Consider the following 15,800-nt stretch of genomic DNA (forward strand, 5'->3'; position numbering starts at 1 on the left):
CTAACCCCACTAACTGCATGTCTGAGGAGGGAAACTGTAGTACCCACGGGAAGAACACGCTAACTCTTTTTCAGTTACAGTGTTATAATGTTCACCCCTTTTTAATAACCTGAGGTTGTTTCCTTTTAAAAGTAAAAATGTTCTCATTCAGATTTTATTCAGTCTACAGATTTTTGGAACCACTCTTACAAAAACTGCATGAATTTGTGTAACAGACCTCTCTCACTGTCCTGGGCCATTAAATATTACTGCTGCCGGTCTGCGGTTTCAGCATGGGGCCGCTGCAGCTGCACAACACAGTGGAACCTTTCCTGTTTTGTTCCACAGGAAGCTGTGGGAATGAGAAAATTATGCATAACAAAGGACGCAGCATCAGTGTTTCATCCGGCTGTGGATGCTGCGGAAAGTTCTTGCTGTAGGATCTGGGAATGCGAGTGCACCTCTAATTAATTTAACTGGTCTTTGTGACACCTGAGCTTACCTGCTTAACCCCATCAGCAGGGCTACTTCCAAAATACAGGATGGACTGGATGAATATTTAACAGGAGGAACACCTGAACACACACAGCTGGCAGCAGCTGGAGACAAAACTGAACTCATCAATGTTTTCATACTCACATGTCTCAACTGGATGTTACTGTCACAGACTGACTGAAGCTGTGCTCAGGATAACGTGCAGGTGTAGGTGAGCTTTTTATGATTCACAGCAGGACCGCAGCTTCCTCCAGTTGTCTGGTTCATGATCAAATATCCCAAACATGAACCTTTCCTCTCAGCTGAATTAGTTTCCTGCTAATGGACGTGCTGCGTACACAACAAGAGGGTTAACAATTATAGCAGCAGCAGATATCTCAGTCATGTGTTTGACCAACCACACACCTGAAAATGACACCATTACATTTGTGACATTTCAAAAACTAACACTTGAACATCTGCCTTCATGATGAAGATAAATGATAACTGCACAGTTCTCAGAATGCACCACATTAAACCGAGCTGTTTGGAGACACACAGATCCAACAATATGTTAAGTTGATATTTAATAGGTTTGTACATTGGTAACAGTAATGTGTGCAACAGACGTATAGTTAGCTTCAACTCGGCTAACTCAAAAGATAGTTTTCTTGGCATACGTACATGATGACATAATTCACAATCTACACTTTAAAGTACATGAAGAATACAGTACAGTTTTCTAAACTGAGACGCAGTCTCAAATTAAGCCACTAGATTATATCTCTTGTGTTTTGCTGCCCTGTGTCGTCATAATACACATTTCCAAACGATCATGCCGTGTGCTGGTTCGGGTCAAACAACAGAAAGGTTTGGGACAAAGAAACAGAAGTGCAGCCTCAAGGCCAGAAACAGGTTTGTGGAGCGAAGGAAGCAGGCCGGTCTGAAGCCGTTTCCTCAGCTCCTGCTGCTGATATTTATTTGTGCACTTGTCCGAAAAACTGGTTCCAATTGGTGCTGAAGTCTCAAAGATTTCTTAAACATGATGAAAAACCAAAGATCATCTGGCATTTGGGACAAAGTTGGAGAGCCGACCTTTTAACTGTGGTTCTATGCAATGCACTTGTGGGTGTGTTCTCTCCGTGTCCACAGACTCACTGTAAATAATAACCTGGGAAACAGCCAGTGTGAGTCCAGCAGGTACAGTTTATGCTGCAAGCAATTCAATACCAGAGGAGTGTTCATGTGATGTGATAGGTACGCTCTAGAAATCCTACATCTCAAAAAAGAACTGAGCCTCGAAGCTGTTGGAACCGGACCCGAATCTGCAGCTCTTCATCAGCAGAGGAGTTCGGTCCGCTGTCACATCAGAGGAAATGTGGCTGAAAGTGCTGCTGAAAGCTAGTGAGTGACAGCCAGGTTACAGTTACTGACTTCATTCAAGGTTCCCTCAGTTGGTGAAGCAGTGGATACTGCTGACAGGTGGACAGTGGTGTACAGTGGAGTGGAAACGTGAGTCTGAGCAAAGCTCAGCCTTGTGTGTCTCCAGTAAAAGCTGCAGCTTTTTTTTTTTTTTTTATAAACACACTGATAATTGAAGCAGGTCGTGATGCCCAATTTGTGTCAGCTGAATCACACGCTTGCAGCCCGAGAAACACTACAGACCCCAGCTGGCTCCTGAATATGCCTGATATGAGCAGCTCATACTGTGATGCATCACATAACTGCCAACAATGGACTTGGGGTTCAGGCTTTGCTGCTTTCGCTCACACAGCAGAGCCACAGCTTCCATGGTCACCGCTGCTTTTCAAAGGATCAGAGTGGAAAGGAAAACGTTTCCCTCTGCCAGGTAGAGAGGGGGCGGAGCTAACACACGCCACTGTGGCTAATGAACGCTGCCCTCCTCCTCCTTCCTTTTAGGAAAAGAATTAAATTAAACTTATCGGAGCAGCATAGATGCAGCTACTAAAAGGAATAAATTACTTCATATTGCACTCTGCCAAACTTATAAAGAAGCTACTGTAACTGATACCAACTGATTACCAAAAACATGCAGCTCCATGTTTTAAACTTGCAATTCATAGTTTAACTTTGATACCTTTAGTTGTTTATGAAAATCTCTGTAGATTTTACTACACAATGCATGAATCACATGTGCAAGGTGGCGTTGTCTGTTAACCTGACTCCCAAATATGAGCCTGTCAGAAAACACGTCTCATTAAAAGTACAGTTACTTTAATGAAACCTTCAATAAAAACAGCCTTTCTAGTGGCATCCACTGGCCTATACCTTCACTCAGTAAAGCCTTGCAAGGACTTGCCAACAAATGGTCTGTGCAGAGCCGGGGCCACCAATGAATGCATCCTAACAAAAAGAACTGTGCAGCCAAATCCTAAAATGATCAATCTGTTCCATCATCATCCAGTTCCTGATAAAACACGAGCGGGTCACGCTGTCTCCCTGGGTCACGTTCCTTTACTACCAGAAACACTGTAGTCCCACTCAGGCCCACATCCACTGTTCCACTGCCTGAAAACTCCCTGTCCCACCACATGTGGATCCATCTACTGTTGACAATAGAAACTACAGAGCTTTTTAAAGGTGAAACGATTTACTAGTGAGCTGTTTCAGTAGTGATGTGTTAACAAAGGGGAAACATCAGGCTTTAACAGTTCTTTAACAGTAAGTCGGCCCTATTAATGTGCATTAATGCCATTCTGGGTTCAGTATTTCGCTGTGGACAGCAGTGAGTTATTCAACACTATTGTGAAATTCACCACCACAGCAGGTGTGTGTGACAGTACACATAAAGTGTGTTGGTGATGGCTGATGACTCGGGGCACTGGGTATAAGATGTGATCAGTCAGACCTTAAAATCAAGAGAAACGGAACTAAAGGGCACACTGAGTTTCTCATTTCTTGCTGCGCAGCCGTTTGGATTGTCGTGGAAGGTCTGAGCTCTTTCTGGTGCGTTTGAGCGATGCCCCTACCTCACCCTCTGTCTCTCTGGGTGAGGCTGCAGCCACGCCAACACCTGCCAAGACAGCAGTAGATGTGCTGGCAGCGGCGAAAGAAACGGCAGAACTGCTGGATGTGAGGGGACACTCGTGTTGGGCCCGGGGTCCTCCAATAGCAGCAGCATGCTGTCATCAGTTCACGGAGCTTATGTTCCAGCTCTGCGAGACGGGCGTTCTGCTCACCGATCACCTGGCTCTGTTCCTGAAGCTTCTGCTCCCTGGTCTTGCAGCTGCTTCTGCTGCTCCAAATGCTCTTGACCCGAATTTCCTGCATCTCCCTCCGCAGTACTGTCATCGACGCCCCCCCGTTCACTTTCACCTGCTGCTGCACTTTGGTCATCTCAGAGCGTGAAGGTGTGTTCTTAGCCAGCAAGGACATGGTGGTCAAAGAGGTAGACGGACCCGCCACTGAGGACAGAGGACAGAGATGGTCACAAGTTTACAGCTGCGCGTGAAACAAAGAGATGAGATCCTTTCAGGATGAAACTGAGCATGAGTGACCACAGCCTCTACGGAAAGAAGAGGATCCAAAGCATTTCAGGAATTCCACTACTGCAACGAAAACCACAGATGACGTGTCAATTAAGTATGATGCTGTCACATTACCACATTATTTTTGTGATTTAGGACTGAAGCTAGCCATTATTTTAGTAACTGGGTACTCCATAGATTATTCAGATAAGAAATGCTTTTGTCTTATTAAAGAGCAATGATAATAATAACTAGAACAATCAAAGACTGGAGCTGAAATGCCCAGAAATGCTTAAAATACCTAAAATTGAATTTGCTCCAAGAGCTTAAACAGCTAAAAAAGACCAAAAAAAAGAAAAAAAAAAGAAAAGCAAAACAGCTCAAATTCTGAAGAAAATTCAACTTAATTTGCTGAAATGGCTATTAAAACATAGGGGAAACAGCAAAACTGGAGCAGAAAAGCATCAAACTGAAGTAGTCCTGAAATCCATAAAATGGTAAATGGACTAGTTCTTATATAGCGCTTTTCCACTCTGAGCACTCTTATACAACATCAGTAAACTGAGTAAGAGCTGAATGGTTCAAGGTCTTGGGACCGTTTACCACTTTATGAAGTAGTTAACTGTTAAAGTAGGGTGAGTCTGAAGAGGATTTGAGGCTTTCTCCATTCATTTCAATGGGCCAAAAATTCAAAGTTAAAATACTTTAAAAAATTGTAACTGTACCAAAAGAATAATAATAGCATAACTCTCCAGAAAAAGCTGAACGTTATGATACCAGAATGGTTTCTATAGCCCAGAGGTATACAGCAGGAAGATTTGAGCTGCAATGCCTAGAAATGGCTAAAGATACCTGAAAGTTAATTTGAGGTGAAAGGAAATTTAAAAAACGGTGAATGAATGTGAATGATGAATGTTGATGAAATGTGAAAGAGGTGAAATTGTCAAGGAAGTACCTAAATTGAACTTGATTTGCTGAAATCAGTGTTTAAAAATAGGGAAAACAGCCGAAGTTGGAGCTGAAGAACATGAAAATGAGGAAGTGAAATAAATGCAGAAGGAGGGAAACAGCAGAAACAAGATGAGTTTAAATCCTGTTTAACAGCTGGATGTTGTTAAATACCCACTGCCACACACACACACACACACACACACACACACACAGGGAGTGACACCAGGTGGTCTGGCATTAGCCCATGATACCCAGCCAGGTGCAGCCTGAAGAGGAGACATGGGCCCACCCCCCACAGGAGGCGTTGTAGGGGTCGGGTGCATTGTGTGTTGGGTGGTGGCCAAGGGCGGAGGCCCTGATGGACTGATCCCCGGTATCGAGACTGCCTTTTGGGACATGGAATGTCACCTCTTCTGGTGGGGAAGGAGCATGAGCTAGTGCGTGAGGTTGAGAGATACCAGCTAGATATAGTTGGGCTCACCTCAATGGCATGACCTGGGCTCTGGAACCAGTCTCCTGGAGAGGGGCTGGACTCTGTTCCAGTCTGGAGTTGCCCTCGGTGAGAGGCGGCGAGCTGGGGTGGGTATTCTTGTATCCCTTCGGCTTGCTGCCTGTACGTGGAGTTTTCGCTGTGGTCCTGACTGTTGTTTGCGTTTATGTACCAAATGACAGTTCAGAGTACCCACCCTTCTTGAAGTCGCTGGGCGGAGTGCTCAAGGATGCTCCATCCAGTGACATCGTCCTACTGGCAGACTTCAACACTCACGTGGGGCAATAACAGTGAGACATGGAGGGCGTGATTGGGGGAAACAGCCTGCCCGATCTGAACCTGAATGGCATTTTATTATTGGACTTCTGTGCAAACCACCGGGGACACCCGTCACAGGTCGATGATCGAGTTTGTAATCGTATCATCAGATCTGTGGCCAATATGTTTTGGACACTTGGGTGAAGAGAGGAACTGAGCTGTGCTGCGGGGGAAGATGCTGGACAGACCAAGTGCACCTGAACGCCTGGCAGAGGCCCCCGGTCCATGAGATCTTCAACTCTCACCTCCGGCAAAACCTTCAACAGCATTCTGAGGGAGGCTGAGGACACTGAGTCTGAATGGACCATGTTCCACACCTCCATTGTTGAGGTTGCTGCTCAGAGCTTTGGCTGCCAAGGTGGTTGTGGTGCCTGTCGTAGGCTGGTAACCCCCAAACCAGATGGTGGTCACTAAAGGTGAAGGGAGCCATCAAGCTGAAGAAGGAGTCTTATCGGACCTGGTTAGCCTGTGGGACTCTGGAGGGCAGCTGACGGGTACCGGCAGGCCAAGTGGAACACGGGTCGGGCAGTGGCCCGAAGCAAAAACTTGGGTGTAGGAGGAGTTTGGTGAGGCCATGCAAAAAGACTTTCGGATGGCCTTGAAGCAATTCTGGCAACCATCAGGTTTGGAGGGGAAAGCAGTGAGTCCCCTAATAAATAATAATCCACTCTCCTGAGTCACTCGTTGAATGAATATAGCCTGTTTTTATAGCTTCTGTGTGTGTGTGTGTGTGTGTGTGTGTGTGTGGGTGTGTTGTGTGTGTGTGTGTGCATGTGCTAGTGAATGAATTTGTGATTGTAAGCCTTTGAAGGAGCATGTGGCAGCTGCAATGAAGAAACGTGAGCACACACTGCACCGCCAAAAGTGTTCACTCCTCCGCCTTCACACACACACACACGCGAGTAACATCCATCTTTAATCCAGAGGCTTTAATATGATGTGGGCCCACCCTCTGCAGCTATAACAGCTTCAGCTCTTCTGGGAAGTCTTTCCACAGGTTTAGGAGTGTTTATGGGAATTTCTGACCATTCTTCCAGAAGCACATCTGTGAGCTCAGACACTGATGTTGGAGAGAAGGCCTGGCTCACAGTCTCCACTCTAATCCATCCCAAAGGTGTTCTATCAGGCTGAGGTCAGGACTCTGTGCAGGCCAGTCAAGTTCTTCCACCCCAAACTGACTCATCCACTCCTGAAACTCCTGAAAAACACCCCACACCACAACCCCCCCCTCCACCAAACTTTACACAATGCAGGCAGACAGGTACCGTTCCCCTGGCAACCAGCAAACCCAGACTCCTCCCTCTGATTGGCAGATGGAGAAGTGTGATTCATACCTCCAGAGAACACGTCTGCACTGCTCTAGAGTCCAGTGGCGGCGTGCTTTACACCACTGCATCAACACTTTACACCAATGCATCAACACTTTACACCACTGCATCAACGCTTTACACCACTGCATCAACACTTTACACCACTGCATCAACGCTTTACACCACTGCATCAACGCTTTACACCACTGGCATCAACACTCTGCACTGAGCTTGGTGATGGAAGGCTTGGATGCAGCTGCCATGGAAACCCATCCATGAAGCTCTCACTGTTCTTGAGCTGATCTGAAGGTCACATGAAGGTTGGAGGTCTGTAGTGATTGACTCTGCAGAAAGTTGGTGACCTCTGTGCACTATGACCCTCAGCATCCTCTGACCCCACTCTGTGATTTTACGTGGTCCTACCACTTCATGGCTGAGTTGTTCCCAATCACTTCCACTTTGTTATAATCCCACTAAACAGCTGACTGTGGAATATTTAGCAGTGACTGGACTTGTTGCACAGGTATCATCCTATCACGGTACCATGCTGGAGTTCACTGAGCTCCTGAGAGCGACCCATTCTTTCACTGATGTTTGTAGAAGCAGTCTGCATGCTGAGGTGCTGGTTTATACACCTGTGGAAGGGACTGAACACCTGGATTTAATGATGTAAATGGCTGAGTGAACACTGTTGGCAGTATGGTGTGTGTGCATTCTCAGGCCTGAAGTTGGTCCTGTGCTTTGATGCAACATTTCCTGCCATAGAAAATAGAGGTACTGATGGTGTAGATGTTAAAAATGAACATTAATAATTAATCCATCCATTCATCCATTTTCTTTTGCTTATTTGTGGCTGGGTTGCGGAGGCAACAGCCTAAGTAGAGAAACCCAGGCCTCTCCTCAGCCACCTCCTCCAGGTTATCCGGGGGAAACACTGAGGCCAGCTGAGAAATCTCTCCAGCGTGTCCTGGGTCTGCCCCGGAACGACTCCTGGTAGGAGATGCCTGGAAATCCTCACCTAGGAGGTGCCCAGGGTTAATTAATGTTAATAATAATTCAGTGTCTAATCCAACAGTTTAAGGTCAGTGGCTCAGAGTTTTACTGGCCCATGTACACTGTTACTGTCTACAGAAAAGGTTATTTTATATTTTAAAATATTTTGTTTATATATTTATAAACAGGGTCTAGTACACCCCGTGTCTCCCTTTAGACTCACCTGTTTACTGCAGGTATCGCTGCATATAAAGCAGGATGGCTGGTGTCAGCCTTCAGCGAGCTGCCTGATTTAACCATCGTGTCAGTCTAAGTTAACAGTTCATCTGCACATTTTATTTTAACTTCTGTAGCTTTACTGTAGATTTTCTGCTATGTAAAACAAACGCGGTGGATGGAGTAGCTAACTCTGTCCTAGGATGTCCTCTCGACTCAGTGCAGGTGGTGGGAGACAGAAGGACTCTGACAAAATAACATCACTGATGGACAAGGTCTCCCATCCCATGCATGAAACTGTTGCTGAGCTGGAGAGCTCCTTCAGTGACAGACTGCTGCATCCTAAATGCACAAAGGAGCGTTACCGCAGATCCTTCCTCCCAGCAGCTGTAAGACTTTATAATCATCACTGCTCCCAACAAAAACCACAATAGCCTACACAATGTAGGATAATATATAATATACTGTAAATAGTCCGGCCTGTTAAGGTTCAACACACAGGCACATCATGTACATTGTATATAGTGTTATTATTATTATTAGTAGTATTAAGGTTAATCTGTTTGTTGATTTTATATATATATATATATATATATATATATATATATAATATATATATATATATATATATATTATATATATATATATATATTCTTTTCTTAATAGTGTGAATTATTATATCTTTATTTATATTTATAATAACTGCGGCTGCTGTTACACCCAAATTTCCCCTCTGTGGGACAATAAAGGCTGTTTCTTCTTCTTCTTCTTCTTCTAACGGGGATTACAGGAAGAAGCGCTGCTGTTTTGGACACTAGAAAATGTTTTCTTTCACTGCGGCTCAGCTCACCGCCCGCAACAGACACACTCCAGCTCCACATTAAACTGTGACTGCATCATCTTCACTGCTGCTGTTGTGTTATCAGTCTTTTGTTGAAACACTGGCAGCTACACGAGCTTAATGTCGGAATACTTCTTATTCACCCTGCGTTGCTGCTGTTTCTACTGCAGGTCCGTTTCTACTGCAGGTCCGTTTCTACTGCAGGTCCATTTCTAGTCACAAATGCAGGTGAAAAGCTGGCGTTTCCACAGTGACACCTGAGCACTGCAGAGTTTAAACGAAGTATCGGAGCAAAAACATTGTCAGATTTTTTATATCGAGTTACTCGAGGAACGCTGCAGCCCCCGTTGTGATAATGTTCCGATTTGAAATCATGTCAAAAAGCAGACAAAGATCAGAGGAACCCTGTCAGCAGTGAAAACAGCCAGACCTGAAAGCCCTGAGAGGGTAAAGCAGTAAAGCTGTGTTCTCTGAGTCTGGGACAAAAGTCAGTGAAACACAACAACTTGTTCCAATTAAGAAATGACCCACAATCACTACAGACTCAATGTTGCATTTCAAATGCAGGGCACAGCGCCCAATAAGGACACGCATCTAGTTTCTGTTTGAAGGCAGAAAACTGACACTTCCATTACCTGGTGCAGAGCAATGAGGCGACCGGGACAGATCGGCTCCCGGCAGCTTCTTCTTCAGAATGGGGACGATCTTCTCATCGAAGTACTCCATGGCCATGGAGGAGATGTCCCTCAACTCCTGCAGAACCTCATGAGCTCGCTGAGGGGCTCGGGTGGAGTTCACGTAGCGCAACACACGGTAAATCTCATCTATTACCTGACAACACACAACAGCACAGAGCAGGAACGAGTGAGAGGTGAGTCTGAACTGATGATGACCGGCTCCGTTTACAACCACAACTCCACATACTGACCATCATCAATGTGCTGAAGTTAGAATGGAGTTCAAATATTGTCATTTTAGGGACACGTTGAATTCTGCTATTACAGAATCAGCACTGAGGGCCAAAGTGCTTCACTGCTCACCAACCATTCCAAGAAAAGAGTTGTTCTTTAGTTACCACAAGACAGCTGGAAGCTAATCTATCAAACAATGTCCTCCACCTACCTGAGGCAGAACAGCATGTTCTGAAGCAGATTTTCTCTGAACGGACACTGTGGTGAGCTAAAGCCTGAACCCTGATCTGCAGCAGCTGTGACAGCTCAAAAACCACATCGAGCTTCTGAACCAACACATTTCTGGGCTCGTGTTTACCATCCTGTACACACGGCCACAGCTGGAACAAACGATGGCCCGTGGTGACAGAAAGGAAAGCTCAGATGAATGTGGACCTGCTGCCATAGTAACAACAAGACCTTTGCACTGGACCTCTGTCCGTCAAACTACTGATGCTGGTGTTCGGTGGGCCGGTGGCAGCTATGCTGACCTTTCCAGGGATGAAGCAGCAGAGGTTGGAGTCGACATACTTCATGAAGGTCATGTTGAGGAGCGAAAGGCGCGTCTCCACGGCAGCCAGGATGTCAGCATGACGGGCCAGTGAGTGGTTTCTCCTCTCTGACTCTCTCCTGGAAGACAATTTAAACACACCAGTGAAAAGAAGAACTCATAATATTTTATATTATCGGATTATTAAGAAATTCAAAGCTTCACTGAAGGAGAAACGTTAACAGATTTACTTGAAAATGTTCAGTTATTTGATTGACGTTAGAACTGGGATTTAAACATGTAACAGGCACGGGGCCTGATCTGCTCACAGTCAGCGCGGCACCACCCTCTGAAAAAGCTGCTGTGTGGAGGTTCTTCTTGAGGTAGGCCTTGTTATGCTTTGTCAAAGTTTTGGGAGAATATTGAAATAAATCACACAAACATAAGTTACTCAGGTTTGGGGCGCACGGTTTACTGCAAATTGCCCCAAATTTAGGGCTGAAAAAGTGTCTTAATTTGTGTGTTGTGATGTGGTTGTGAATGCTAGACACACAGTGACGTGCTGTATGAATGAGTGAGCTCTGCAGAAAACAGAAAGGACCGTACAAGGCTGTGTGTGTGTCTCTGTGTGAGCAGAGAGGTTTGCAGTGTTTCAGACACACAGATCTGTACACAGTGGAAACGTCTCTGCATCTTTCCACAGCAGCGCACACACAGCAGGAGTTTTTCTGTGTCCTCCAGCAGTGGCTGTGAGGCGGAGCAGCAGCATCGTGTACAGAAACAAACCCATGAATTAAGCTCACTTCAAAAAGGATCGTACGATTCTCAATCTCGTGACATCTAATGGAGACAAGATTATATAGGACGGGGGGGGGGGGGGCTAGTGATAGGGTCTGCTGCGGCGACAAGATCATAGTTAAATAGTTAAATGTGAAAAAATGAGTTGACATTTTGAAGATTAATAGTTACACATTTGTGAACACAACAATACAGCACCCTTTCATATACTGTAAGAGTGTAATTAGAGTCTCTGTGGCAGGTATTAGGGAAAAATGCTGCTGCAGATGGAGCTTTCATGTATTCCAGCTGAGCACAGCCACTGAGCTCCAGAGTCCCACAGAGTCCACACAGAACGCTCAGTACGGGCTAAAAAAGCTGAGAGGAACGCGTGTGAACCACGCACTGCTCTCTTATCAGGAGAGTTTCCACAAACAGATTTCACGTGATTTACAATAGTTACAAAGAACAACATAGGACATGTTTACACATATCAGCTGCTCGTTATCAGAGATTACCTGATTTTTGGTTCCCTGTGTCGTACCACACCGAGCAGCAGTGTTTGTACTGTATGATGAAAAAATAAAACCTCGCTTTGGTTCTGTTCCCTCTTCAGCATTGAAACAAAATGCTTTCATTTAGCAAAAATACTGCATATTTACAAAGGAAACATTTGAGTGAGTTAGCACTGAAAGAGCAAAGAAAGGTGCCGGAGTGTGCACTTCATATCTCAGCTTATTAAGAATTTAGAAAAATGTTTATGGATTACATATTGATCACCCGCTCTACTAATCTGCATGCTGAAGTGCTGCTGGGCAGGTTACTGAGCCACAAACCGCCCCTGATGCACCACCAGTGTGAGAGCGCTCCGAGCGGTCAGAAAGACTACAGAAGCACGCTGGAAGTACCAGATCAAGGCAGAGCCAGAAAGCCACTTCTGAGCTTTGAGCAGGGGAGCAAAGTGCTCTTGATATCCTTCCTAGAGTCGGCCAAAATAATGAAATAAAGGAGAGCCTCGGAAGAAACCCTGTTCCAGAGTGCAGTGACTGGAATAACTGTTCATGTTCAGCATCATAATCTAAGAGAAATGAACAAGATGACACTGGAGAGGCTTCAGGATCAAACCGTGACTCTCTTGGCATGGTGGCAGCAACAGCCTGGACTTCAACCATAGAGAACATCTGTGGAAATATGAGATGGAAGCTTCCCATCCAGCCTGACAAAGCTGAACATGTTCCAGAAAGAAGAATCATCTTCCCAAATCCAGGCATGAGGATGCATGTTGCAGAAACTCATCACTCGAAGACGATAAGGCTCCAAATGACTGACAAATCCTAAATGAGAGTGTGAATACTTTTGGAAACCCAATGACGACTCTATCAAGTACTTCAGGGAATGCCTGCAGAGCCCTCTAGTGCTGCCGGCTCTTTGCAGTGCAATCAATGACCACCAGGGGCTCTCTCTCAGAAAATGGTCTGAGCGTAACCCCGCTCTGCTCTTCACAATCTCCCCTCACACATGTAGGTGTGATGTAATGATGCTCATGTGACTTTACAGTAAAAACCTCAAATGGACTGAAGCTGTTTGTAATGCGGTGCTGGTGCCATACTGACCTGGGCAGCTGGGCTTTGACTTGCCTCTGACACAGGCTGTGGTAACGCTCCACCTTCAGGAATCCCTGATTCAGGACGCGCTGGCAGATCATGTCCATACGCTTGCACACCTGGTGAAGACAGAGCAGAGAAAAAAGGAGTATGTAGCATCTTTATCAAATTATTTGGCTACATGAAGGGCAGAGCTTCCAGTCTCTAGATTCACAGCTTTAAGAACTGACACGTTGATCATTAAGAATACGATACGAATACCTTTATTAGTCCCACAATGGGGAAATTACAGTTAACAGAACACCCATCCAAGAAATACAAACATAGAGACAAACACAAACAGGTGTCTGAGGTCATGCAGCTGTTTTACCGGCGCTGCCTTTAGCAGGAAACAGAAAGAGATACACTGGGATAGGTAGGTTCAAAAACATCATCTGGTACTACTATGAACACCTTACGAGGTTCCAAAAAACACCTCAGCAAAGCAGCAGCACATTTAAAGCCTGGAGAGCACTAGGGTGGGTAGGGGAGGGGCTGCCAGCGGAGACGAGCAGGATACTGTGATGGCCAATCAGCTTCCAGACCAGCAGTTCATGATAATGTTCATGATAAGATGGTACAGTCAGCCTTGGTTGCCAGGATACCAGTTCATACAGGTCACAGGGCGGGGGGGAAGAGCATCTGTTTACAAACATCTCCATGGAGATGATTTAGACAGACAGCATCCAAGGCCGTCTGGGAGCCAAATTCATAATACTGCAGTTGTTTAGGTTCAGGCCGTCATAACTATTTGCTGACAGATTTACAGTTTTCTGGTTACCTCTCAGAAGTCCAATAATCCGAATTTGGTTCTACTCCGCCACGCAGAACAGAGACTCCAACACTCCTCCAGATGTAATCCACTTCAGTTCAGCTCTACTGAGTCTGATTGAGTTCGTACTGTTTCTGCATCCCTCATAGGCAGCCTTACTAGGGCCTGAACAGCTGCCCGGAAACCAGGTATCCCCAGGTCCAATTTGGGAAAAGAAATCCTGGTATCAATATATATGCCACATCCACACAGTGCAGCCAGGAACGTTATCTTCCATCCCCACAGGAATCCATAACATAGCCAGCTGGGTGTGTAGTCGGACCAGAGGAAAGAGGGTTCCCCTTCTCCCAATCTCCTCGTGATGAGAATTTGGCCATCAGTAGTGTTGAGAGACCAGCTGACCAGATCCATAGTTTAAATTCCAGTTCAGGGATGTGTGAAGAGACGCTCTAAGCAGCGAAGCAGCAAAAAGCAGGGGTAGATAGGGAAGGCTGGGGAGAAGAGAAAAAAGCATCCGTCTCCACTGAGAGCAGGAAAGAAAATTATTCCTGCTGTTTTTCAATGAAATGTTACTTTGCACTGTTACAACCCTGCTGCGAAACAAAAACAGTAAAAGTAAGCTAAGCAGTGGCCAGATGTCTCTTTGGGTTAGCCCAGAGGAAAGGTGCTCTGCTGCTGAAGGATAGAAGAGGAGACACTTTGGGGATTCTGTGCACGTCGTTCATTTTCTCGCTGCCCAGCAGCTCAAAGCAGCCACACAGTCAGCTCGTCCACACGTGAACAGTCTGATCATTAAATGCTGACAGGTGTCTGAGACTCACCTGATCCAGCTGCACTGCTCACACCTAGGTAAGCTGCGCTAAGGTATAAAATGGTACAACTTTATTATGTTTAAAAGAATACAAAAATCTCCATTGCACATCTTATTTGTATCATATGCTACAATCTTTTGCATTTCTTTGGAGAACTGTGTGATGGTGGAGCTGCTGCGAGAGGACAGCATCCACCAGCTCTGAAGATGGAAAACAAAGTTTCAGACATTAAGGTCAGAGCGGCTCTGTGAGCTCCTCAGCCCATCAAACCAACAACATCCCACAGACACAGACTCACACTATTCTGCACAGCAGGGACGCAACAAAACCTCCAAACACTCCGGCAGGACACAGCTCCCAGATCCCATGATTACCCATGATTCAGTTCAGCTTTATTCATACAGTCAGATCACAACAGTCACATCAAGGTGCTTTATGTTGTTGGTAAAGACCCTACATGATCGTGATGTAACTGTGCTGTGATTGTTGTGTGACTGTGTTGTGCGGTGACTGTTGTGTGATTGTGCTGTGATGTGACTGTTGTGTGATTGTGCTGTGTCGTGTATGCAGCCCTGCTAAGCTCCGTCTGTCTCGCTGCTTCGGGGCCGCGGTTGCGCGCAGCCGGGCGGCCCACTGAAGCCCGGCCCGGGCCTCGCTCCGTGCTGATCCCCGCAGTGATGCTACACGCGGTGCCGCAGCTAGCCTAGCTTCGCTCCTGTCTGTGTGTTTTGTTCTCACCGAGCGCAGCAGGCTGATCTCATCATAAGACAGGAAGTTGAGGATCGTCTCAATGGCCACGATGGGCAGACCCAGCAGAGGGTTGTTCTGGTGCGGCTGGTCCGGTGGGGGGGTTGTCTGTCTCAGTGACACGGCGTCCGAGTCCAAGGACCCGACACATCCATCAACTCTTTCTACGACCGTCGCCATCTTGCTTTGCTACGGAGGAGGCGGAAGTGACGTTTCAATAGGAAGCGCGTGCCATTTTTCTTAAAAATGGAAAGAGCGGTCGAAGAGGCTGAAGTGCTGCAGTCAGTCCACATCTGTCACAGCTGCGGCGGGCTCTGCGCCCGGTCTCCTCCGGGTTTGGAAAAGCTGGTCCGCATGAACAGATGACGCGGCACTCGCAGCTCTAACTCCGGACACATTTATTCTGAGCGCCCGGAGGCTCAGGAGGAACCGGACAGAGTTTAAGGATCTTTGCAGTCAGTGCTTGTAGTCTCGTTTCTTTGCCTTTACAAAATCTTGGGCTGCTTTTGCAGTTTGCTTTGGGTTGTTGTCCCGTTACAGTGACTGTGA

The 15,800-nt window shown here is 46.1% G+C and overlaps 1 protein-coding gene across 1 annotated transcript; it reads right to left on the bottom strand.

Annotated features, from left to right (window-relative positions):
- Positions 1-1,010: 1,010 nt before the first annotated feature.
- Positions 1,011-15,452, bottom strand: fbxo28 (F-box protein 28). Its single transcript, XM_030725423.1, is given in 6 exon segments — positions 1,011-3,594; positions 3,596-3,878; positions 9,696-9,891; positions 10,502-10,640; positions 12,891-13,000; positions 15,243-15,452. Coding segments are annotated over 6 exon segments (1,146 nt in total). The 5' UTR covers positions 15,432-15,452; the 3' UTR covers positions 1,011-3,365.
- Positions 15,453-15,800: the final 348 nt, after the last annotated feature.

Source organism: Archocentrus centrarchus, unplaced genomic scaffold (genome assembly GCF_007364275.1).
Source record: "Archocentrus centrarchus isolate MPI-CPG fArcCen1 unplaced genomic scaffold, fArcCen1 scaffold_55_ctg1, whole genome shotgun sequence".
Taxonomy (NCBI): domain Eukaryota; kingdom Metazoa; phylum Chordata; class Actinopteri; order Cichliformes; family Cichlidae; genus Archocentrus; species Archocentrus centrarchus.